General features: G+C 45.5%; 1 protein-coding gene and 1 long non-coding RNA gene across 8 annotated transcripts in view; both read left to right on the forward strand.

Moving 5' to 3' along the window:
- Positions 1-24218, forward strand: part of Ankfy1 (ankyrin repeat and FYVE domain containing 1) — an 82145-nt gene extending 57927 nt beyond the window's left edge. For 2 of the 3 annotated variants that reach the window (XM_030245484.1, XM_030245483.1), the window contains 14 exons: positions 1372-1600; positions 2152-2250; positions 2473-2626; positions 4137-4305; positions 5672-5790; positions 6409-6565; positions 7762-7962; positions 9365-9541; positions 10525-10672; positions 11988-12078; positions 12312-12436; positions 13435-13581; positions 16849-16939; positions 19585-23341. In XM_030245484.1, the coding sequence (XP_030101344.1) occupies positions 1372-1600; positions 2152-2250; positions 2473-2626; positions 4137-4305; positions 5672-5790; positions 6409-6565; positions 7762-7962; positions 9365-9541; positions 10525-10672; positions 11988-12078; positions 12312-12436; positions 13435-13581; positions 16849-16939; positions 19585-19717 (2040 nt within the window). In that variant the 3' untranslated portion in view covers positions 19718-23341. Of the gene's footprint in view, positions 1-1371; positions 1601-2151; positions 2251-2472; positions 2627-4136; positions 4306-5671; positions 5791-6408; positions 6566-7761; positions 7963-9364; positions 9542-10524; positions 10673-11987; positions 12079-12311; positions 12437-13434; positions 13582-16848; positions 16940-19584 lie in introns of all 3 variants that reach the window. The other variant, NM_009671.5, reaches the window with a different exon arrangement.
- On the forward strand, positions 16946-19578 carry Gm46287. 5 transcript variants are annotated; one of them, XR_001780259.1, is made up of 4 exons: positions 16946-17062; positions 17734-18024; positions 18664-18937; positions 19187-19578. It is a non-coding gene; the product is annotated as a predicted gene, 46287 (long non-coding RNA). The 5 variants fall into 5 exon arrangements; XR_001780258.2 differs by lacking the exon at positions 16946-17062 and having other exon boundaries at positions 17555-17879; positions 17926-18024; XR_001780255.2 differs by lacking the exon at positions 16946-17062 and having other exon boundaries at positions 17555-18024.

Here is a 24218-nt window from a genome sequence, read left to right on the forward strand (position 1 = left end):
TCCTTACAAGAGGATGAGTATAGAACTGAAGGTCACATTCACACAACTTTATGAGAGTATATTGTTATAATTGTTTTATTAGCAAGTTCCCTTTCTGTGCCTAAATGATAAGCTAAATGTTACCATAAGTACTTCGTTAGGAAAATATAGACATAGGGTTTGGTTATTCCCAGGCTTTCAGGCATCACTGGGAGTGTCCAAGATTCTATTTCCTGTAGTAAGGGCAGGCATTGATAAGATCAGCAGTAGGTCTTGGGGTCAGACAATCCTGAGTTCACCAGCTTTCCCACTTCCTGCGTGTAGTCTTCGACAGTGTATTTTGACTTTCTGAGCTTCAGTTTCAACCACTAGAAAAGAGGTTAGTCTTGATGCTCTAGGGAATGGGTGAGGTGAAAAGAAACAGGGCTGAGGAGGCTGGGGCTCACTGGTTAAGGTTCTCTTGCAGAGGACTTGATGCTGACTTCCAGCACCTGTGACCCCGTGACCCCGTCTCGGGTCATTCAACACCTGGCTTCTGTGGCACCTGTACTCAGCTGCATACACACCCACACAAGTATGCACAATTAAATATAAGATCTTTTTTAAAATAAACAAGTTATTTAAATGTGTATTAACATACTATTTGGAACACTAGATACTAAATGCTAGGTTTTTGTGGAGTTCTCCCTAGTGGGAACTTTTTTTTCCCTTTGGATTTTTTTACTTTCAGAAAGAGAAGTTGTACTTATTTTTCAGGTCATTTCTTATTTCTCGAGCTTGTTGCTTTAAGAATATCAACTCTTCCTGGCAGTGCTGGCTCACACGCTTAAGCCCAGCACTTGAGGGGCAGAGATAGGCAAGTCTCCGTGAATTGGAGGACAGCCTGCTCCACAGAGTGAGTTCCAGGACAGCCAAGGCTATACCAAGAATCCCTGTCTTGAAAAACAAGCAAAAACAGGGAGAAAGAGAGGAAGGGAGGAAGAGAGGAAGGAAAGAAAGAAAGAGTTAGCCCTGCTTACCTCAGACCATAATTCTGTTGTTTTCTAGTGTTGATTGTGGTGATGCCTGGTGAATTTTGACTACTGTTGTTTTATAGAGAAATACATTCTTTGCATAAGTAGGAAAAGAATGTGAGAACAAACTAAAGGGATAACCAAGGTGATCATGGGAGAGAAAAAACAGAGATGATGGAAAGACACCTAAGAAGGTTAAAAGTAAAAGGTTAATGGTACTGAGGGAGGAGAGTCAGGGTCATGAGGTCAGCTGGTGACAGGAGGAACCCACAGCTGTGATTGGCAGTGGTCCCTGAGTTTTGCTTACTTCCACTGTCTGTAACTGTGACAGGAACTCCTAATTCCCTTCTAAGGTGATTTGGGTTTTTGTTTCATTCAGGGAGAAACTCCTTTGCATACAGCTTGTCGGCATGGCCTGGCCAACCTCACAGCAGAGCTCCTGCAGCAAGGTGCCAATCCAAACTTACAGACAGAGGAGGCTCTGCCGGTACCTAAAGAGTCTCCCGTCCTAATGAGTTCTGCAGACAGCATCTACCTACAAACACCACTGCACATGGCAATTGCCTATAACCATCCAGATGTGGTTTCTGTCATCTTAGAGCAGAAAGGTAGGTAGTTGGGTCTGATGCCCACTATTGTTAGCTGTGGAAGTGGGTGTGTGGGCAGTTGACTTGAGGCTGTTGATTCTGTTTGTGAGTCGTGTACAGCTAGTTTTGTAGCTGTTACTTACATTGTAGTCTCTGGAGTACAGTCTACTCTTGTGTGTCGGATGCTTGAGTTTTAAAAAAATTAATTTATCTTAAATATTTTACTTCAAAGTAACATCTCTGGATCTCTACTCCCCACAAGAAATATCTGTTGGCTCTCTCTAAAAAGCAATCATATTCTGGCCAGTCAATCAGTTTATAACTGAGTCTTAGCTTCTAGAATGCCTTAAATGTGACCCAAGGAGTCAGGCGCGGTGGCTCATGGCTATAACCCCCAGTACTCAGGGGATCAAAGACAGGAAGATCTCCAGAAATTGGAGGCCAGCCAGGGCTACCAGTGAGACCATTTTCCTCCATTAAGAAGTTCTACCTCCATTAAGAAAAAAATAATAGTGACTCTGTCAGCCACAGAATGGTGAAATCAAGTTTCTTTTTCTTTTAAAAATATTTAGCCAATGCTCTTCATGCCACCAACAACCTACAAATTATTCCAGACTTCAGCCTCAAGGATTCCAGAGACCAAACTGTTCTCGGCCTGGCATTATGGACTGGTAAGCTATGTCATATGTCGTTGCCTTTCAGGAGATAAGTAGATGGATAGACTAGAGTGGGAAGGAGGAAGTGGTGGGACTAATCATTTTGTTGTAAAAGAACTTTCTGCCTGTTACGTTCACTGGAAAAGCGCTGTCTTGGAGAAGCGTCGAGGGTCTGTTTGTCGTCAGGGGAACAGGAAAAGATGGTAATGCATGGGCTGGGGCTTCTTTGTTTCCCAGGCATGCACACAATCGCTGCCCAGCTGCTGGGCTCCGGAGCCTCTATCAATGACACCATGTCAGATGGACAGACATTGCTGCACATGGCCATACAGCGGCAGGACAGCAAGAGCGCTCTCTTCCTACTGGAGCACCAAGCTGATATAAATGTCAGGTAGGACGGTGGCGTGCTCTCTCATAACTCCAGGTCATATGTAATGGGGATGCTTCAGAGTCAGAGCCTAGATCTTAGAGGGGAAAAAAAATTTTTTTTTAATCTGGTTACATAAAAAAGGAAAAACAGTGGCACCCAGGCTGTCCAAGTGAAGTCAGGACTGGATGCACGCCTATAATGTCATCTTCTTAGGGGACTAAGGCAGAAGGAGATTGCAAGGTAGAAAAAGTGTTTCAAAATGAAAAATTTAAGAAGAGCTAAGAACCGAGCATGGTAGTGTACACCTTTAATCCCAGCACTCTGGAGGAAAAGGCAAACAAGCCTCTGGGAGTGCAAGGCCAGCCTGGTCTATAGTGAAACCCTGTCCCTAAAAGCAAACAATAAAGAGGCTAGGAACATAGCACTTAAGTAGAGAGCTCTGACCCCTGTATTCTGTCCCAGGACCTCAAAGCAGGTGGCATACAGAAACAAGATGATGGGGTAGCTCAATGATAGGGCACTTGTCAGACACCTTTAATGCTCCAGGTTCAGTCCCTACTTCATGTTCTGTTATAAAAAGTGCAGACACGGGTTATAGGTATGATCTGTGGACATGTACAGCCATAACCAACTGTACTCTGTCCTTCTCGGTAACTGTCAGGGCCAGTGCACAAAATCACACAAATCTTGTTATAAAGGATGGTCCAAAAATCAACCTTTAATAAATGTCAGTTGCAACAAAGAACACTCCAATAACTAAACAACTAAACTACAAGCAGGCTTAAAGGAAAAAAAGGCTTTAGGTTTTAAATTTAAATATTTACGTAGCACATGTGCGATGTATCCACATGTTCTTCAGTGTGTTGTAGAGGTCAGAGGGCTTGTGGGGGAGTCTATTATTTCTCCACATGTGTTCTGATGATCAAACTCAGGTGTCAGGCTAGGTTAACAGATCCGCTGAGCCATCTTTCCAGCCTCAGACTTTTATCTTTGTGTATTCACAGGATCCTTTCTGAATTTCCAGTGTTAAATGATCCTGAATTACAGAGTGGGGGGAATGAAGTGTGGGGGTTTTGTTTGTTTGTTTGGTTGGTTTTTGTTTTGTTTGTTTGGTTTTTGAGACATTCTTGTGTATACCAGATTCCCAACTCTCTAAGGATAACTTTAAATTTCTGATCTTCCTCCCCACTTCTCTCAAGTGCTAAGATTGCACCCATTGTATGCTGGGGATCAAGCCAGGGCTTCATGTATATTAGACAAACACCCTACAGCCAAGCTGTATCTCTAGCTCTGTTTGTTTGCTTTCTAGAGTACAATAGAGAGACATGGTTTCATTTTCTTAAAACAGCTCAGTAAAAACAACAGCCAGCAGGTTTGATTTTCTTGAGAGCATTCTAGAGACTAACTGAAGTGGGTGTAATGGACCCAGAGGCATGTAGGCTTGGCAGACCTGTAGGGTGCTGGTGCTGCTTTCTTTGGCTGCCATTAGAAGCACTGGTTTTAATTGTGGTGATTATGTCTTCCTTCATAGGACTCAGGACGGGGAGACTGCCCTCCAGCTGGCCATCAAACATCAGCTCCCACTAGTGGTTGATGCCATATGTACTCGAGGAGCTGACATGTCTGTGCCAGATGAAAAAGGGAACCCACCACTGTGGCTTGCCTTGGCAAGTAATCTGGAGGACATTGCTTCCACTCTGGTGAGTCATGCAAAACAGAGCCTCTGCTTACAGATGAGGGTATGTTGTGTCAAATATGGATTGGTTGCCTGTGTAGCATTACAGAAGCAAAAGGTCAGCCAAGCAACAAATCCAAGTCAAGGACAAGCAGTGGAAAATTATGTTATGAAGGAAGTCCAAGATTATAGGGCTTGAGATAGATGAAGGCACTTGTTGCAAAGGATCCAGAGTTGACTTCCAGCACCCACATGGGGGTTTGCAATCATAACTCCAATTTAGGGAATATGATGCTCTCTTCTGACTTAAGCAGGCTCCAGGCGTGCATATGGGTGTGCAGACATGCATGCAGGAAAAGTGTGCATATGCATAAAAATAGAATAAGTCTAAAGAAGTTAGAGGTTCAGTGAGGCATGGATTGTAGTCACCTTAATTCCAGTACTGGGCAGGTAAGGCAGTGGCATCTCTGAGTTCAAGATCAGCCTAGTCTACAAAGCAAGTTTCAGACTAGCTAGGGCTATATAATAGGGCTCTGTATAGGGTGAGAGGGAAGGCAGTGTGAGATTCATGTTGGTGCGGCCAGCACTTTGTGTGAGCTGTCTTTAAGAGACTACAGAAAGGAGTGCTAGAGGAGGGGGATTGCCTCAGGCGTCTCCTTCCTGGTGGGGGCTTGATTTGCTGCTGTTATTATCACCATATTAATAAATCCCCAAATTTTGGGTTTGTCTGTATTGTTGACAAAACAGATCTAAAGGAGAGGTAAACCTGGGGTTTCTCATTTATCACTCTGAGGGCCTGAAGTATGACACTGAGCCATTTAGCCTGACGTGTTTATTAAAACTGTTTTGAGGGATTGCCTATTAATTTCAGGTGTGCTTTGCTGAGGGACTTTGGAGTACACAAAGTCACAGGAACTGTCCTGAGTAGAACCCACCTGTAGAGGCACTAATGTCTATTTCTGAAAAACATACCCCTAGGACCTAGTGTAAGAATTTACAAAGAGCAGATTATATTTAATTTTTATGTGGATGGTATTTTGCCTGCATGTACATCTGTGCACTATGTGCATTCCTGGTGCTCATGGAGGCCAAAATGTGGGCATCAGATCCCCTGGAATTAGAACTAACAAATTTGTGAATTACAGTGTGGGGATGGAGAATCAAACCTGGGTCATCTAGAAGATCAGCCAGTGCTCCTAATCATTAAATCATCTCTTCAGCTCTCAAAGAGGAGATTTTAATCAAGGTTTATAATACTAATGAGTGTTTATAATAATGATATCAGTTACTTGTTAACCATGTCTTATCTGAAAAGTAATTGCGCAAAGTTGAAAATAAACATTTTCCCTTTTGCTCGGCAATGCTTGTGAGAAAACTGTGTTTCTCTGCAGGTCAGACATGGTTGCGATGCTACATGCTGGGGCCCAGGACCCAGTGGGTGTCTTCAGACACTTCTGCATAGAGCCGTTGATGAAAACAATGAGTCTACTGCCTGCTTTCTTATTCGCAGGTCTGAAAAGCCAAAGTATCTCTCTTTTTACTCAGCTTACTGCAAACTACCTCTTTTTTATGTTAGGTTACCTCAGTCTTGACATGCCTGTAGCTGGCTTTGACTTTAATAATTAAGATTATCATAGGATCACTGCTTTGTCATGTCAAGTCATCAGAGAACCAAGCTAGGTAGGGAGCCAAAAATTTCACATGCCCAGATCAAAACAATCTTCTGCTTTGGAGATTGCTTTGACCTTCAGAACAGTTCCCACTGTGCCATCAGAAAGTTAGGGTAAAGGAGGCCAAATGGGCTTATCTGGGTACCACCATGACACGTGAATCATAAAAGGTTCATAACCCTCTTAGAGAGTGGGAAATGGAGAGGCAAGGTAACCTGGGAAACTTTATGAATAGTGGTTCTCAAAGTTTAAGGCTGCAACAGTTCTGATTCCCAGGCTGCCCTAAGTCCAATATAATAAGAGAGGCTATGGCAGTAGCTCCCTGTCCCCGAGGGCTTGATGCTGAGGACCAGGCTAGCAGGGTGTGACGATGAAGGCTTTGTTAGTGGTGAAGCTGTGGTTCTCTAGCACTTTCTGCTGGGCAGGGTGGAGGGTGACCTTCTGTTTCCCTACTTCAGTGGCTGTGACGTGAATAGTCCCAGACAACCAGGTACTAATGGAGAAGGAGAAGAGGAAGCAAGGGATGGACAGACTCCCCTGCATTTGGCAGCCTCATGGGGACTAGAAGAGACAGTACAGTGTCTTTTGGAGTTTGGTGCCAACGTCAATGCACAGGTATATAGTTTTACTTTTCTGGGGAGATTAATGTAGAGAAATTGTCTCTTGTGGCAAGGGACCTTATATATTTCCCAGTTCTAGACTTCTGTTTTACCACAAACTATGTTTTAGTGTGACAGATAGTAGTCATATAGCCTGTCTGGTAATTGAATTGATTTCAGATTAATTCTCTGTGCCTTGTTCTTTAGCATAAAGGTTGTTTTGTCTGTTGTACCTTGTTTCTTAGACCCCTTATAGATTTCCACAAAGAATTGGCTTAGTTTCACAGCACTGTATTTAGGACAGTCCTTAATATTCTTCAGCATTCAGACCTGTGGAGTAAGGAAATAAATGAATGTGTGTGTGCATATGCATGTACTCGCTCGCGAGTGTGTGTCTGTGTGTGTGTGTGTGTGTGTGTGTGTGTGTGAGAGAGAGAGAGAGAGAGAGAGAGAGAGAGAATGTTTGTGTAAGCGCCATGTTCTTGGGTGTTTTTATTTAGGCACTGTCCACATAATATATCTTAAAGATTTATCTAGTTTTTATTTTATGTATATGAGTTTTTGCCAGCATGTACATAAGTGTACTATGTGTGCCTGGTATAAGAAGAGACCAGAAAAGGCCCTATACTCTTGGAACTGGAATTGCCGTTTTAAGGCTCCATGTGGGTGCTGGAAACTGAACTGGGTCTTGTGAAAGAGCAGCCAATGTTCTTAAGTGCTGAGCTATCTCCCCAGTCCCAGCATCCACCTTATTTTTAAGACAGGGTCCCCAGCTGGCCTGAGATTTGGACAGCCAGGCTGCCTGGCCAGGAAACCCCATAATTCAACTATCTTTCCCTCCCAACACTAGAGTTAGAATCCCATGCTTTTTACAGGTCAAACCCCAGCTGTAAGTTTGTGAAGTAATTATTTTACTGCCTGAGCCATCTCCCCAGCTCCAGAAACTTGTAGAGATGTACACTGAGTTGTGTAAATGAGAGCTGAGGATGGCTGTAGTTCTTCTGAAACAATGTGTTTGTTGCCACTGGGGGACTGTGGTCATGAAACAGTGTGGTGGGGAGAAGCTGCCAGTCATTTTTATGCCTCTTTAAAAACTGATTTCAAACACAGGGTTTCATAACTGTAATTTATTTTAAAAGTTCCCTCCCTTTCATATTGTCCCTGAGCTTTATCTTTCAACTAGACATGGGAGTTTGTGCCTCCTCTTCCTAGGATGCAGAAGGGAGAACGCCTGTCCATGTGGCCATCAGCAACCAGCATAGCGTCATCATTCAGCTGTTGATCTCTCACCCCAACATTGAGTTGAGCGTCCGGGACAGACAAGGGCTGACTCCTTTTGCCTGTGCCATGACTTACAAGAACAATAAGGCAGCTGAAGCCATTTTAAAACGAGAGTCTGGGGCTGCTGAGCAGGTCAGTGTCCAGCCCCCACCATTCACCCCAGCAGAACTTATCCTATTGCCACTAACTTAACAGCTCCCTTCTACACAAAGATGCTTGTTTTGAAATTAAACTCCCCTTTTTGGAACATTTAACTGTTATAGTGTCCTGTGTCTGCCAGCTGGGACATGAATTTGTTCATCTGTATTACAGCCACTTGGTGATAGATGGATGTGTTGGGGAAGGGAGCTCAAAGAGGCTTGGCATTAGAATTCTGTGGGTGTGTAGCTCGGCTCCCTCTCTGCATTTGCCACATGCTTTAATAAGGAATGTTTGCAAAATATTAAAACTGAATTCGGGGTATTCGTGATATTGGGTAACTTTCTGGGTGTTTTGAGGTGTTTTTACTTAGCACATTAATTTTCCTTGTTCTTTGCCATTTCTTTATCATCTAAGTCCTGGTTGCAACTTGTTTATCTACAATAGTGTGTGGGAAATGAGGATGGTGACTGATGTGTGATGAAAGCTGAAATAAGTTTATCAGGTCAGTCTCACAGAAGCCTGATTCCAGCTTGCTTAAAGGATGTTGCCAAGATTTACAAATCGCCATCTATGGATAAAATGAGATGTGGGGCCTGCATACAATGTAGTGCTGGCATAAAGATGACTGCTTGCTAGCTCAGGCTTTGGTGCCTCACCTTTTCTTTCTTTCTTTATCATTAAGTTGCCCTTAACATTAAGTTTGCCCATACTCAGACTTAGTGTAAGACAGTCATGAAAGGGGACAGACCTCTCACATTTCCCCATCTGGTATGACACTGGTACTACTGATCTGAGTCCTCTGCAGATTTTACTTACCCAGCACACAGTACACGTGGAGGGGGTGGTGATGGTAGGACAGAGCGTGAAGTGTGTTGTCCTCTCTTGAGCATTGGTCTAGTGATGTAGTATTCATTCCTATAACTATAACCCATGCTCGGGCTTGACTTGAGGAATCTTCTGGAGACCTCATGCTTGTCTGGCACTGCTGACTGCCTCTCATTGCTCATTGTGTGTTACTGTGAAGCTTAAGAAAATCTCTAAAGCCTGTTGGCTGCTCAGGGATCGAGATGGGTATCTCGTCTGGTCAAAGCAGAGGCCCTGCAGCTTACTTGTCCTATTTGCTTCTTCCTGAGCAGCCTGCCACTCACGTGCCTTCCTCTGTCTCTCATTTAGCCCCTTCTTGGCTTTCCATGGCCGGTTCCTATTGTAGGAGGGTCCAGGACTCAGCTCCCATCTAAGCACATTCATGAGTGCATGTGGTTGTGTAGGAGCTCTGGAACTGAGGAAGGATGCTCCGTGGCCTTCCCAGCAGTCAGTTCAGCTGTGGGCTGCGGGAGGATCTGTTCTGTAGGGAACTGGCTATAGTGTGATTCTTTCTTGTTTGTTGCTGCAGGTAGATAATAAAGGTCGGAATTTTCTCCATGTGGCAGTTCAGAACTCTGACATTGAAAGTGTCTTGTTCCTGATCAGTGTCCAGGCCAATGTGAACTCCAGAGTCCAGGATGCTTCCAAGTTGACCCCTCTGCACCTTGCTGTTCAGGCCGGCTCAGAGATCATTGTCCGAAATCTGGTAAGCCTCAAGGAAGCACAGGAAACCAGGTGTGTTTGAGGGTGTATGCAGAAGTTGTTCTTCAAGCTGTTGTGAACAAAAGGCATGAATCTGGGAACCAAAGCAGTCCCCCCAGGGGAACAGATGTGTCAAGTCCCTAGTGTTCTGGTGGACATGCTGGGGGTAAGATAGAGTCAGGCCTTGAGAGCCAAGGAGGATTTAACAGACAGCAGAAAGACTGGAGGTCAGCTGTGTTGTCTGCCTGCTGCCAGGAATTCAGCTGAGGCTTTCTCTCCTTCCTCCCTCTCCTCTCTCCCTTTCTGTCTTTTTTTCCCCACCTAGCTGACCTGGAACTCAATGTAGATTAAGCTCTCTCAGAATAACAGACATCCACTGTGTCTGCCTTCCCCTTCCCAAGTTCCACCATTCCTAGATTAGCTGAGACTTTTAAATGAACCGTCTCTTGATTCTCCAGAAAGACAATTTTGTGTTTATAATACAGAGTAAGTTAAAGAGAATCCCCCTAGGGTCTTAGATAGTAATTCATGTAATTAGATTTGAGCTTAAGTCAAAAGCCTGACTTTCCAGTATAATGTTAGGAAGGGAACAAGCCCAGTTAAGAAAGGGTGTGGTGATTGGGCATGATGTATGTCAGTATTTTAGATAGGGGGAGTTTATTTGAAATTTGAGAATTACAAGCAGTATGGACATTCTTGCTTAGTACAGTGAATATCATTGTATTACTTCATAATTATAATATAATAAAGTCTTAGAATTCCTATGCCCTAAGGAATAGCCGTTGAACATAACGGTAGATAATTTGCCTTTGGCACAGGTTTTGCTGTGTTTGCCTCAGTAGGAAGGTGTGCAAGATCCTCATGCACTCCCTCTCTGCCAGGAGGGTAGGTTGTTGGCCTCTGCAGATAAGAGACTGTCTATAGACTTGTCCTGCTCATGGGGCCTTAAATTATGGGAGAGGCTGATTGAGTGATCAACTTGAACAGCTTCTTGCAGGAGCCAAGGTGAATGAGTTAACCAAGCATCGTCAGACCGCTCTCCATCTCGCTGCACAGCAGGACCTGCCCACCATCTGCTCAGTCCTCCTAGAGAATGGAGTGGACTTCGCTGCTGTGGATGAGAATGGAAATAATGGTAACTCCTAGGCAACCTCCTTTTTTTTTTTTTTTTTTTTTTATTTATTATATCTAAGTACACTGTAGCTGTCTTCACACACCCGAGAAGAGGGCATCAGATCTCATTACAGATGGTTGTGAGCCACCATGTGATTGCTGGGGTTTGAACTCAGGACCTTTGGAAAAGCAGTCAGTGCTCTTAACCACTGAGCCATTGCTCCAGCCCCCTAGGCAATCTCTTATGTGTAGTGTAGTGTGCTCTACCCCACCCTCAGGAAGATAGGCTTCCCTGGGAGCAGAGCTCTAGAGAGGCAGCACACAGCACACCCGTCTCGCCACTGAGCAGCTTCCCAATCTGATTGCAGCCATGGTAGTCTAAAGTGGTTGGGTTTTTAGTTACATTTTCAAAAAATTTGTATTTTAAAATTAAATTAGGTGAAGGGGAATGTCACCTAAGTCCTGGTGTCCTCAGAGGCCGAGGCATTAGATTCCCCCAGAATTGGAGTGAGTTGCCTAACTTTGGTGCTAGGAATTGGACTAAGGTCTCTGCAAGAGCAATATATTCTTAGCTTCTGAACCATCTCTAGAGCCCAGTGACTCATTTCCTTTTTCATGTGCATTTCCAGAGGACAATTTATAGGAGTTAGTTCTTCTGTACATGTGGGTCCTGGGGATTAGGTCCTCAGGCTTGGTGGCAAGAGCCTTTACCCACTGGTCCATGTGGCCTCTGTGTGTGTGTGTATGTGTGTGTGTGTCTGTCTGTCTGTCCGTCTGTCTGTCTGTCTCTCTGTCTCAGTTACTTTTTACTTCTCTGACAATGCACTATGACCATCATGGCAGGTAGCACGGCAGCAGGTAGGGAAGCATGGTGCTGGAGCAGTAGCTGAAACCCTATGTCTGAGCCACAAGCATGGGGTGTGGGGGACAGCATAAGAGCTGATTGGTAATGGAGGACAGAGATACATGCCCTCCAGGAGGCCACACCTCCTAATCCTTCCCCAAAAGTTGTACCAACTGGAGATCAAACTTTCAAATATTTGATCCTATGGGGGTCATTCGCATTGAGACCACTACAGTGAGAGACAAAGCAAACACAGAGACAGAAGTAGATTTCTGTGAAGCCATTGAATCTCACCTTTGAAGCCTCCAGCATAGAAAGCAAGGCTCATGAGATTGCACCGATGACTCATGGTGGGAGGAGAGGAGACGTGAAGGGATAGCTCTGTGCTTGGCTGGTCAGTTCTCTGACTGAGTACATTTAGATGGGGTGGAGAGGAGATAGAGTTTTCTGTCTGTGCTTCAGGACTTGCACAATAAGAGAATTTTCTCCCCAGCTCTTCATCTTGCGGTCATGCATGGTCGACTCAACAATATCCGGGCTCTTCTGACAGAGTGTACAGTAGATGCTGAAGCCTTTAATCTGAGGTGAGTGTGGCTAGCTGATCCCAGGCATAGAGCAGGGTCTCTATGACTTAGCCCATTGCCTCCCTGAGCCCCAGGTGCACCTCAGCAGCTTTTGGTTCCGTGGTAATTTTGATTTTATAATAAATATTCTATGTCCTTTAGATTTAGTTAAGATCACAGAGTTCAGAAAATTTCTTCTTCTGTGTGACAGATATGACAGATACATATCTAACCTTTGCAACTCATTTCATCAGAGGCCAGTCACCACTACACATTTTGGGACAGTATGGCAAAGAAAATGCAGCAGCCATCTTTGATCTCTTCTTAGAGTGTATGCCTGAGTATCCTCTGGACAAACCAGATGCAGAAGGCAACACAGGTATGTAAATACTACGGTATCTGACTCTCAGCATCTGGGGAAGATCCCTCCCATGGAATTTGGTTTCTGACATCTAAAGTGCTTCAGTGGCCAGGACCACATCCCTGTAACCAAGTAGACCTTCACATTGGAACCTTCCATGTTCCCATTTCGGTAGAGATAAAATGTAACCAAGATTCGGGAGGCTCTAGGAAATGTGCTTTACTACCTGTAACATGCTTGGAAGAAGTGGCAAGTTCTATCCAGGTGCCTTCTTAAGAAGAGTAATATGCAGGCCTCTCCAGGAGCTCACTTGGATGGGGTTTTGACATCATTTTATTATTAGGCTACTTAAGGAACATCATTGCCCGGGATGTAGCATAAGAGGCAGGTAGGAAGAGACTTGTATCCAGTTTCAGGTGTCTCCTTGTGTAAGATGACTGGCCTCCCCATACCCATGTCCCGTTTGATAATGGAATTCAGAGCCCTCATGTTACTGCATCATTTTGAGTTAAAAATTTAATGAAGTGTCTGGTAAGGGAAAGCCAAGGGAACTGCTGCTAGTTGTAACTTTGTAGAGAAGAATAGAATAGCTTGGTCAGACCTGGCTTACTGCTGAGCCAGCATTTCAGGAAAAAGAGGCTTCTTAGGGAAGAAGAACATTCTGGAACATTTCAATACTGATTAGTATTTTTCTGTATGTACTGAAAACTCAGGTCTTTTACATTTAGTTACACTGCAAAGAGCTTTGTCTTGTATTGTAAAAGCAGTGATTTTTGACTAGGGAAGCAACTGAGAAGTGGTTTTCCCCATGTTCCCTATGCAAGGTAGGAAACTGTGTGCAGTGTTAATACCCTCTGGCTTCTGACTGGGCCCTGTTTTAGAAGACATTGCAGATTGTCCCTGGAGTTCTCACAAGTGCTTTGGTAGTCTATGTCTAGCAGATGCCCTGCCAGTATTCTGCTCTGCCCATCCTTTGGCTGCTGGGAAACAGCCTGACCTGTGATTCTGTGTTCTAGTGCTGCTCTTAGCATACATGAAAGGGAATGCCAACTTGTGCCGTGCCATCGTTCGGTCTGGGGTTCGCCTTGGGGTGAATAATAACCAAGGAGTCAACATTTTCAACTACCAGGTTGCCACTAAGCAGCTTCTGTTTAGATTATTAGGTAAGTGGCGTGCTTGCTATACTATACCTCCTCTATGAGTATAGTTATCTGCAGGTGATTGCGTACAAGTATGGGTGATCTTTAAATCTTAATTTACTCTGAGATCTGAACCTGCTGTTCCCTTTCTATGAAACATTTAAGACACCCACAAACCTCAGCTAGTCATACTGACTATGCCTCCTGGCTGGTTTTATTCATTTAATACTTTTTAAAGACATATTTGTATGAGTGTTTTGCCTGCATGTATGTCTGTGCACCATATGCATACTTGGTGCCTGTAGAGGTCAGAAGGAGGCATCAGGCTCCCTAGAACTGGAGTTAGGGATGATACTGAGCTATTTCTCCAGCCCTGAAGCCTTGCTTCATACTTGCGTGTTTTTATGCCTCTTTGGAGATGTTAGCAAGCATCTGAATGGCCTGAACTGGGTATGGTGATGGCAAAAGTATAATCCCAGCAGGAAGATCAAGAGTTGAAGGCTGGGGCTGGTGAGATGGCTCAGTGGGTAAGAGCACTGACTGCTCTTCTGAAGGTCCTGAGTTCAAATCCCAGCAACCACATGGTGGCTCACAACCACCTGTAATGAGATCTGATGCCCTCTTCTGGTGTGTCTGAAGACAACTACAGTGTACTTACATATAATAAATAAATAAATCTTAAAAAAATAAAAAAAAAGAGTTGAAGGCTAGAGGCTAAAGAGACCTGGGGTCTAGTCCCAGGTGGGAATCCTGGGCTCTCTTCTGGCCTCTATGGACAACGTACACATGTAATATACCTACATGCAGGCAAACCACTCATACAGATTAAATTATGAAAAAGAACAAAAAAATTGAAGGCCCCAGGCCTTCAAAATGGCCGTGTGGGTAAAGGTGCATATACTCAAGTCTGGAAACCTGAGTTTGACCCCAGGACCCAGGTAAAGGTTATTTTAGTTTTGGTTTTATTCCTGTGAAGAGACATCATGACCACATCAAACTCTTCTAAAGGAAACATTTAAGTGGGGCTGGCTTACAGTTTCAGAGGTTTAGTCCGTTATGATTTTGGCAGGAAATATGCAGCATGCAGGCAGATATGGTGTTGCAAATGGAGCTGAGAGTTCTACATCTTGATCCATATACAACCAGGAGACTGTCATACTGGGCATAGCTTGAGCATAGGAGACCTCAAAGCCTGCCCCAACAGTGACATACCTACTCCAGCAAGGCCATACCTCCTAATTGTGCCACTTCTTATTGCCTAGGCATCCAAAGACATGAGTCTGTGGGGGCCATAAATATTCAAAGCACTACATAGGTGAAGGAGGCAACTGACTCTATACAGTTGCTCTTAACCTCCTAAGGCAAGCTGTACTTGCATAACACTCCCACACCCCACTAATAAACAATTTTTAAAACACATTCAAGGCCAATCTGAGCCATATAGCAAATTAGGGGTGGCAATGACAGAAAATGAAAATAGTGAGCACTAAGAAGGAAGGAGATGGACAGAGCACATTGGATGCTTTACAGAATAAGTTCTGGTGTTCTACAGCATGTTAGTGCTACTATCCTGATAGCCATTTTATGAAGAACTAGTGTGGGATATAAAACCATGCCAGAAAGCTTGGTGGGTAGGGCAGGTTGAGACCAGACTCTGTTCTCTGCTCTTCCACAACTCCCAGTGGCACCTGGATGTCCAAGAGTCAGAGAACCCCACAGCCCTGCCCTCATCACAGGCCTGGGGACCCCTGAACCAGCTCCAGCTTCTCCACCACCTCTGACTCCATTTCCCACTCCTGGAGTGGTGTCTCAGTGCTCCCCTGAAGCCCAGCACCCACCCAGTGGCTATGTGGAAAAACTGTCAAGCACTTCCTGTCTCACCTCCCCTGTGGATGTGGACCAGCAAATTGGAAAAAGGAATTCACGTATGACACAAAGAATGCTAAGGTTTTAAAGATATTGGCACATCAGATCCTCATACCATATCCCAGAAATACAGTTTGTCAAGTGTCTAAACTTGTTTAGAGGGCCAGCAAGATGGCTCAGCCAGTGAAGTGCTTACTGCACAAGCCTGGTGACCTGACTCTGCCCAGAAGCCACATAAAGGGAGGAGAGAAGTGACTCCACAGACTGTCCTCTGTTTGCCACACACACCATGGCACACTCACGCTGCTTTATTCTTAAGGATTTTGTTAAACAGGGCTAGAGAGATGACTTAGAGCTGCCTGCTCCTTGAGGATCCCTTTGAGCTTCCCTTTCCCACATAGTCATGGTAGCTCACAGCCATTTATAATTCCGGTGTCAAAGGATCTGACACTCCTCTTCTGCCATCCTTTATGTACGTACATGGTACAGAGACGTACGTGCAGATAGAATGCTCATAAATATACAAATAAAATGAAGGGAAAGGGTTTTTGGAGGAAAAAAATACATTTATTTTTAAAGGATTTCTAAATTTATATAAACTTGTGTACTTGTGTGACTTTATATGCATCTCTTTCATGCAGGTACCCTTAGAGACCAGAGGGATAGTCCTTGAGATTGAAGTCCTTAACCACTGAGTCATCTCTCTAGCCCTGCTAATAATAAATATAGGGGTGTGTGTGCGTGTGTGTGTGTGTGTGTGTGTGTAAACATTTTTTTGGAAAGCTTTGTACTGTTGATATGTAGTCTTAATTTTTCCTATGCTATACACTTGGTCGGTCTTTCCAGCACTCAGCAGCCTGTAGCAGTGCTGCTTCCGTGTGACTAACCCACTTGCCACTTCTCCCTGTCCAGAGCAGCAGCACTCTACCTGGACAGGTTAGCTACTTAGGAAGTGCTGCTGCAGCTTCTCTGCATTAGTTCTTCAGGCCATCTCTCTGTTGGACCCACCAGACTGAGTCACTCCAGAAATCTGTGAATCCCTGTGTCTCTTTGTTGTTCACACATCCCACACGTCTGTTCAAACAACCCCCAAATCCAGAGATTCTTCCTCCTCATTTCCTTTGTTTTGGCTCTCTCTACTGTGCTGCCAGCCCTTCAGCCTTGCCAAGTTTTCTGTGGTGTGGTCTCTGCTGTCCTCACTGTACATTGCCCTTTACTCGGTGCTGAGTCGCACCTCCAGCTGGGTTTCCTTTCGTTCTAACCTGCCTGGCAAGTGCTTATTCTCCAGGCTCCTCTGTGAAGCTAGAAGAGTTGGAATGTCACACTCTTCCCAAAATCTAATGCAGCCCACTGCTCTATGTCCTACTCCTGGAGTCTGGTCTAATCAACATATCAGTTTAACAAGTAGTCTTCGGTATGTTACAGATATGCTCTCCAAAGAGCCTCCATGGTGTGACGGCTCCAACTGCTATGAATGTACTGCCAAGTTTGGAGTCACAACTCGAAAACATCACTGGTAAGACTGCACTGTCATGTGCCAAGGAGTAGGGACTTCAACTGATGTCATCACTTCCATACTTGTCCACAGTGAGCCATGAACCCTTCAGAGCCAGGGCCTTCTGGGCAGAAGAGTGGGGAGGTGATAGGACTGACTGAGTGGGGAGATGATAGGACTGAGTGGGGAGGTGATAGGACTGACTGAGTGGGGAGGTGATAGGACTGACTGAGTGGGGAGATGATAGGACTGACTGAGTGGGGAGATGATAGGACTGACTGAGTGGGGAGATGATGGGACTGACTGAGTGGGGAGATGATAGGACTGACTGAGTGGGGAGATGATAGGACTGACTGAGTGGGGAGATGATGGGACTGACTGAGTGGGGAGATGATAGGACTGACTGAGTGGGGAGATGATTGGACTTACTGAGTGGGGAGATGATGGGACTGACTGAGTGGGGAGATGATAGGACTGACTGAGTGGGGAGATGATAGGACTGACTGAGTGGGGAGATGATAGGACTGACTGAGTGGGGAGGTGATAGGACTGACTGAGTGGGGAGATGATAGGACTGACTGAGTGGGGAGGTGATAGGACTGACTGAGTGGGGAGATGATAGGACTGACTGAGTGGGGAGATGATAGGACTGACTGAGTGGGGAGGTGATAGGACTGACTGAGTGGGGAGGTGATAGGACTGACTGAGTGGGGAGGTGATAGGACTGCCTGAGTGGGGAGATGATAGGACTGACTGAGTGGGGAGATGATAGGACTGACTGAGTGGGGAGGTGATAGGACTGACTGACTGGGGAGGTGATAGGACTGACTGAGTGGGGAGATGATAGGACTGAGTGGGGAGGTGATAGGACTGACTGAGTGGGGAGATGATGGGACTGACTGAGTGTAGAGGTGATGGGACTGACTGAGTGGGGAGGTGATAGGACTGACTGAGTGGGGAGGTGATAGGACTGACTGAGTGGGGAGATGATAGGACTGAGTGGGGAGGTGATAGGACTGACTGAGTGGGGAGATGATAGGACTGACTGAGTGGGGAGATGATAGGACTGACTGAGAGGGAGGTGATAGGACTGACTGAGTGGGGAGGTGATAGGACTGACTGAGTGGGGAGATGATTGGACTGACTGAGTGGGGAGATGATAGGACTGACTGAGTGGGGAGATGATAGGACTGACTGAGTGGGGAGATGATTGGACTGACTGAGTGGGGAGATGATAGGACTGACTGAGTGGGGAGATGATAGGACTGACTGAGTGGGGAGATGATAGGACTGACTGAGAGGGAGGTGATAGGACTGACTGAGTGGGGAGATGATGGGACTGACTGAGTGGGGAGGTGATAGGACTGACTGAGAGGGAGGTGATAGGACTGACTGAGTGGGGAGGTGATAGGACTGACTGAGTGGGGAGGTGATAGGACTGACTGAGTGGGGAGATGATTGGACTGACTGAGTGGGGAGATGATTGGACTGACTGAGTGGGGAGGTGATAGGACTGACTGAGTGGGGAGGTGATAGGACTGACTGAGTGGGGAGGTGATGGTACTGACTGAGTGGGGAGATGATAGGACTGAGTGGGGAGGTGATAGGACTGACTGAGTGGGGAGATGATGAGACTGACTGAGTGTGGAGGTGATGGGACTGACTGAGTGGGGAGGTGATAGGACTGACTGAGTGGGGAGGTGATAGGACTGCTGAGTGGGGAGATGATAGGACTGAGTGGGGAGGTGATAGGACTGACTGAGTGGGGAGATGATAGGACTGACTGAGTGGGGAGATGATAGGACTGACTGAGAGGGAGGTGATAGGACTGACTGAGTGGGGAGGTGATAGGACTGACTGAGTAGGGAGATGATTGGACTGACTGAGTGGGAAGATGATAGGACTGACTGAGTGGGGAGATGATAGGACTGACTGAGTGGGGAGATGATTGGACTGACTGAGTGGGGAGATGATAGGACTGACTGAGTGGGGAGATGATAGGACTGACTGAGTGGGGAGGTGATAGGACTGACTGAGAGGGAGGTGATAGGACTGACTGAGTGGGGAGGTGATAGGACTGACTGAGTGGGGAGGTGATAGGACTGACTGAGTGGGGAGGTGATAGGACTGACTGAGTGGGGAGATGATTGGACTGACTGAGTGGGGAGATGATTGGACTGACTGAGTGGGGAGGTGATAGGACTGACTGAGTGGGGAGGTGATGGGACTGACTGAGTGGGGAGGTGATAGGACTGACTGAGTGGGGAGATGATAGGACTGACTGAGTGGGGAGATGATGGGACTGACTGAGTGGGGAGATGATAGGACTGACTGAGTGGGGAGATGATAGGACTGACTGAGTGGGGTCCCAGTGTGAAGGGAGAGTAGAGGAAGGAGGAACATTCAGACTTACCACTTTCTTGGGGGCGAAGGTTCATCACTGCCTCAGCGGGTGCCAAGGACTACACAGCGTCTGTGCTTAACTTCTTCCTGTTTGCTGTAGCTTAGCTACTCATTAGTATTTTCTTAAGAACTAAAAATTGTGTGACTTGGTGTGACTTGGCTGGTAGTTGGCAGAGTTGGCTGCAGATGCCAGAGACCGGGCTGACCATTTAGAACCAGTCTGCTTTTCAGTGCCTCTCACACTTCTTTATTTGTCTCCACAGTCGTCACTGCGGCCGTCTTCTTTGCCATAAATGCTCAACCAAGGAGATCCCTATTATAAAGTTTGACCTGAACAAGCCTGTGCGGGTTTGCAACATTTGCTTTGATGTACTGACTCTGGGTGGAGTCTCTTAGTGAGGCCCCCAGGAGGACCCAGGCCTGCATCCCTGGCACCTCCCCAGCAGCTGCTCTGCTCACCGGCCTGCCTCCTACCCAGAGCAAGAGCTGGCAGTTGTCTTCCTGCGGCAGAAGACCATGGCGTGATCCCTGATTGTTACAAATGATTCTGTATGACTGTCAGTGTGTCAGACTGTGGTCTATTGCACTAGATGTCTCACTGGTTGGACCAGGCCAGTTTAACCTGCGTGACAAATGTGATAGGAATTGGCTAGCAGCACACAAGGACACTTGGAGACAATGTTCCCTTCCAGTAACGTAGCGTCCATCTCAGAGAATTCACAAAGTCTCCCTGCCTGGGCTGACTCAGAACAGAGCCCTCAGAGCAGAGAGCGGCTGCTGGATGAGCGCTGGTCACTCTAGGGCGGTGGCTACCCTAAGAGGCTCTGGCCTCTCATGCACAGTGTTTTCATAAAGAGAATAGGAACCTCTGCCCTCAAGTCTTTTCTTTCTTTAAGCTAAGCTGTATTTTTAGTGAGCTGCCCTTTTAAAAAGGTGAAATCTTTCTAACAGGGTTCAAAGATGAGAGCTGAAAAATTGTGGCCTTAACAACTGAAAGCTTTACCAATGTTGCTGCTGCTGGGCGTCAGAATGCCTGTGGCAGCTTGACACCCAGCAGCTGTCTCATCTCTCGTCTTGCTGCGTCCTGTCTTTGGAGTCCTCGGTCGCTGCCACTTGAGTGGTGGAAGAAATGCACTTTGACTGTGCTGCACTTTTCTAGCTGTGTCATTGGTGAATCCAATTCAAAAACCCATGTTCAAGAATGCCATCACATGCTCTTCCATCAGTGGTTCTGATAGCCAGCTTGGACTGGACCTCAGCACACACTAATCTAAAAGGGAAAACTGCCAAGAAGGAAGAAATTCATACTGATAAGAAAGGAGATAGCTGTGACTTTGATCCAGGTTCTCTCTCCCTGACACATCCTTCCTGCTAAAACCTTGCCTTGCATGCTGAGTGCTAGTGGCACCAGTTCTGGGTGGCGCTGTGCCTCATCAGAGCTGAACAGCCCAAGGCCCCGGCCAGCTATGAGCAGCCTGTTTTAGAGCTCTGTCTGAAATGATGAGCGAGGCTACGAAGCATAGGTCTTTGGTTCCTGCTGCTGCCGCCTGTTCTACCCCTGGGATGCGGGGCCTCTTTCTTCTTAAAGTTTGGCCAGTGTTTTGGGTTGTTTCTGTTTGGGAATTTTAATTTTTTCATTTTATTATATTGCACACTGAAAGAGAAACTTACACCACTGGGTTTTCTGTTTGTTTTTAAGAAACAAAACCACAATTGCTCTGAGACTCTGAGATGAACAGTATCTGGTCATAGTCAGAGCTTAACTGTCAATCACTCGCACTGATTTTTTTGAGACATTTGATAACCCTACGATACTTGCGTTAATAGAGTATGGCTGTATGAATAAAAGGGACTTCTTTTGGCATCACTTTCTTCCTTGGATAGTGGTATGCTCTCTGTTGCTGTAGAGTTAGACATCTTACTGCCTAAATATGTATAAAATGTGCTGAGAAACCAGTGTGCTACTTTCTAAAAATATTTCTGTGATTTATATGTATGCTTTTTATGTTAACATTAGCTTGTACACAGTGTTTAAAAGGAAGAGTTACTTGGAGGAGTGCCATTGTCCCCCAGCCTGTGACTTACTTCATATATAATCTTTATGGAAACATTTAATCAGTCTTGGCCAACAACTATAGGAGCATGTAGTCAGTTTCCAGGTTTTATTGCCTAAAAAGGGCCACGAAGACCTAGAGTTAGGTTGTTACCGTGGTTCTTTAGTGGGAAAGGTAGGAATGGTATGGTTATGAACCAGGGTGGAAAGGGCACATAGGGAAGCAGGATGACGCTGATCATTGTGTCCTTGCCCTACCACACCAGTTTCAGTAACAACCTTGCCTATAACTGTACTTACAATTTGCAGATGATGCCTAAAGCATATGTAGGTTCAAGCTTCTGTTCCTTCAGAGGTCATTGTAGTCATCCCCGTGGCTGACGGGGCTGTGTGACTTGAGCATTGGTAGCCATGCTGTAGATGTGGCTCAGGCTTTCTTCCACAGCCGCAATCCCCCAGACCATGCCATGCTCACTGTGCTGCCCTCCTGCTGTACACTGCCCTGGCCAGGACCAGACTTACTGTGTGTCTCTCCTGTGCTCTCTCCATGCTGACCAGATTTCACCATGAAATTGCTTACCTGTTCTTGTTCGGTCTTATCACTACCTTAAGAACTAGCAGCAAAACTTCATTTATTCATTCAAAAAGTTGTTGGTTGTGAATGAGCCAATCAGGAAGAATCAAGTTTACTGAAACATAATTGCTGCATCAGTTAACACTGCTATACTCACCTAGCTTTTTACCTGCCTCTTGTTCATCATGACTGCTGTACAGTGTATCATTAAGGTTTTAAAGATAGAGGTACAGACCATGTGCTTACACTAGTTTGCTATGATCTTCTAACACAGCAATGTCCCACAAGCTTAAGTGCCTACACTGAGGACTCCCTTGTTTCCAGTTGTCTTTTCATTGGTGTCTCACTCAGTGATGTGTTAGAACACGAGTTTCGGGCCTATTCCACCCCAGTAGCCAATTCAGTCCAGTCTGAATATTAGACTGCTCAGTTCATCTGCCATATTCTCTCCAAGGAGTGGGGTCCACATGATGTTTCTGTCCTCTACCTCAGAACCATGAGTTGTTTCTGACTACCCATCAGCTTCCTCCCTCTCCTTGAGTGGGTCTTTCATGAAGCTGGGTGTGTGGAATCTCACCACCCCGCCCAATTTGCGCCCATCCCCCATACTGAACCGTTCCTGTACTAGTCTTGTTTGCAGGCAAGGGGTGGAAGACAGGCCCCCATCTAGGATTTCCTTACCTGGAGAAGAGAAAAAGTGGCTGAACTGCCAAATGCTTAGGAGAGGAAGCAACAGCAGCATGTAAATGTCTCCCTCACAGATGCTGGCTTCCCTCAGGATCAGCCCCTAGAGCCACCTGAAGCTCCAGAGCTCCCCTGCCAGCCCAGCAGAGGAAGCAGCTCAGCAAAGGCCTCTGAGCTATGCTCACTATACAGAACTGATATAGTGAAAAACCAGCTAACTAAATATAAAATTCCCAGATGTCATAGATGCCTTAAAGACTTTTCTCGGGAGGATCATTGCCTCTTGTGTGGAATAAATAATGTATTAACTCTTACAACCGACAACATTGGTTTTCCACAGTGAGGGAGTCTGGGGACTGCTGGACTTACTGACTTGCCAGTTTGGCAGCTGTGTGGAACTGGGCGTTCCATGATATCTTATGGTACCAAGGACAAGGTGGCAGCAGCTGGGCCATAACTGCAGGCACGTGTTTGTATAGACCACTTTGGCTCTCAAACTGCTCTGGTGCTGCTCAGTGTGGGATGACCGCATCAGCTGGGACCATGGCTAAGGCTTAGCAGCATTGTTTCTTTGGATTCTGTGTAATGGAATGTATTTTTCAAATATTGATATTTTGATTTTCTGTAATAATTCCTTACAATAAAAATGAGGTAAAATTGTAAATTTAAAGTGTAAACTTTAATTAAAGACATTTATAGCTACTTCTAAGTCAGAAGTACCAGTAAACATTAAAAAACAGTTTCTAAAAATTGATAATGTGAGGGCTGGAGAGTTGGCTCAGCGGTTAAGAATAATGCTACAGATGACCTGGGTTCCATTCCCAGCTCTCATGTGGAGGCTCAAAGCCGCCTCAGGCACCAGGTATACAAGTGATATACAGAGATGTACATGTAGGCAAAACACTCATACCCATGAAATAATAAAAGTAAATCTGAACAATACATTTAAAAGTGGTTTGTGGACAAATGTCTTGAACAGCTACCCTCCACATTTCCTATTCTAGCATCCCATGTGACACATACTGACAGACCTCACCAGCGTTCTGTGCAGAGTGAGCAACTGCTGCATCCCTGCCTCTCCAGTGCAAGCTTTACTTTATGGTTGCACATGTGACTGCTGATGCAGAATCAGCTGTCTGACACCATGGAAGCTGTCCAAAGAATCCTAGACGCCTTTACTCCATTATTTAAAAGCAACTATAAATATTCACCAATGATGAGCTTCCTACAGGCCAAGATTTAAAAGGGTGGGGACGGGGTGATAGCACTGTGGGCGTCAGATAACATCAGGGAATGTTTAGAAGTCTGCAGATTAAAATCTGGTTCATGGGGCTGGTGAGATGGCTCAGTGGGTAAGAGCACCCGACTGCTCTTCCGAAGGTCCAGAGTTCAAATCCCAGCAACCACATGGTGGCTCACAACCATCCGTAACAAGATCTGACTCCCTCTTCTGGTGTGTCTGAAGACAGCTACAGTGTACTTACATATAATAATAAAAATAAATAAAATTTAAAAAAAATCTGGTTCATAAAGCCCTGATCAAGTCTAGTACCAAAAATAAAAATCTAGTGAGTGAACCTTCAGAA

This window comes from Mus musculus, chromosome 11, assembly GCF_000001635.26.
Source record: "Mus musculus strain C57BL/6J chromosome 11, GRCm38.p6 C57BL/6J".
NCBI lineage: Eukaryota > Metazoa > Chordata > Mammalia > Rodentia > Muridae > Mus > Mus musculus.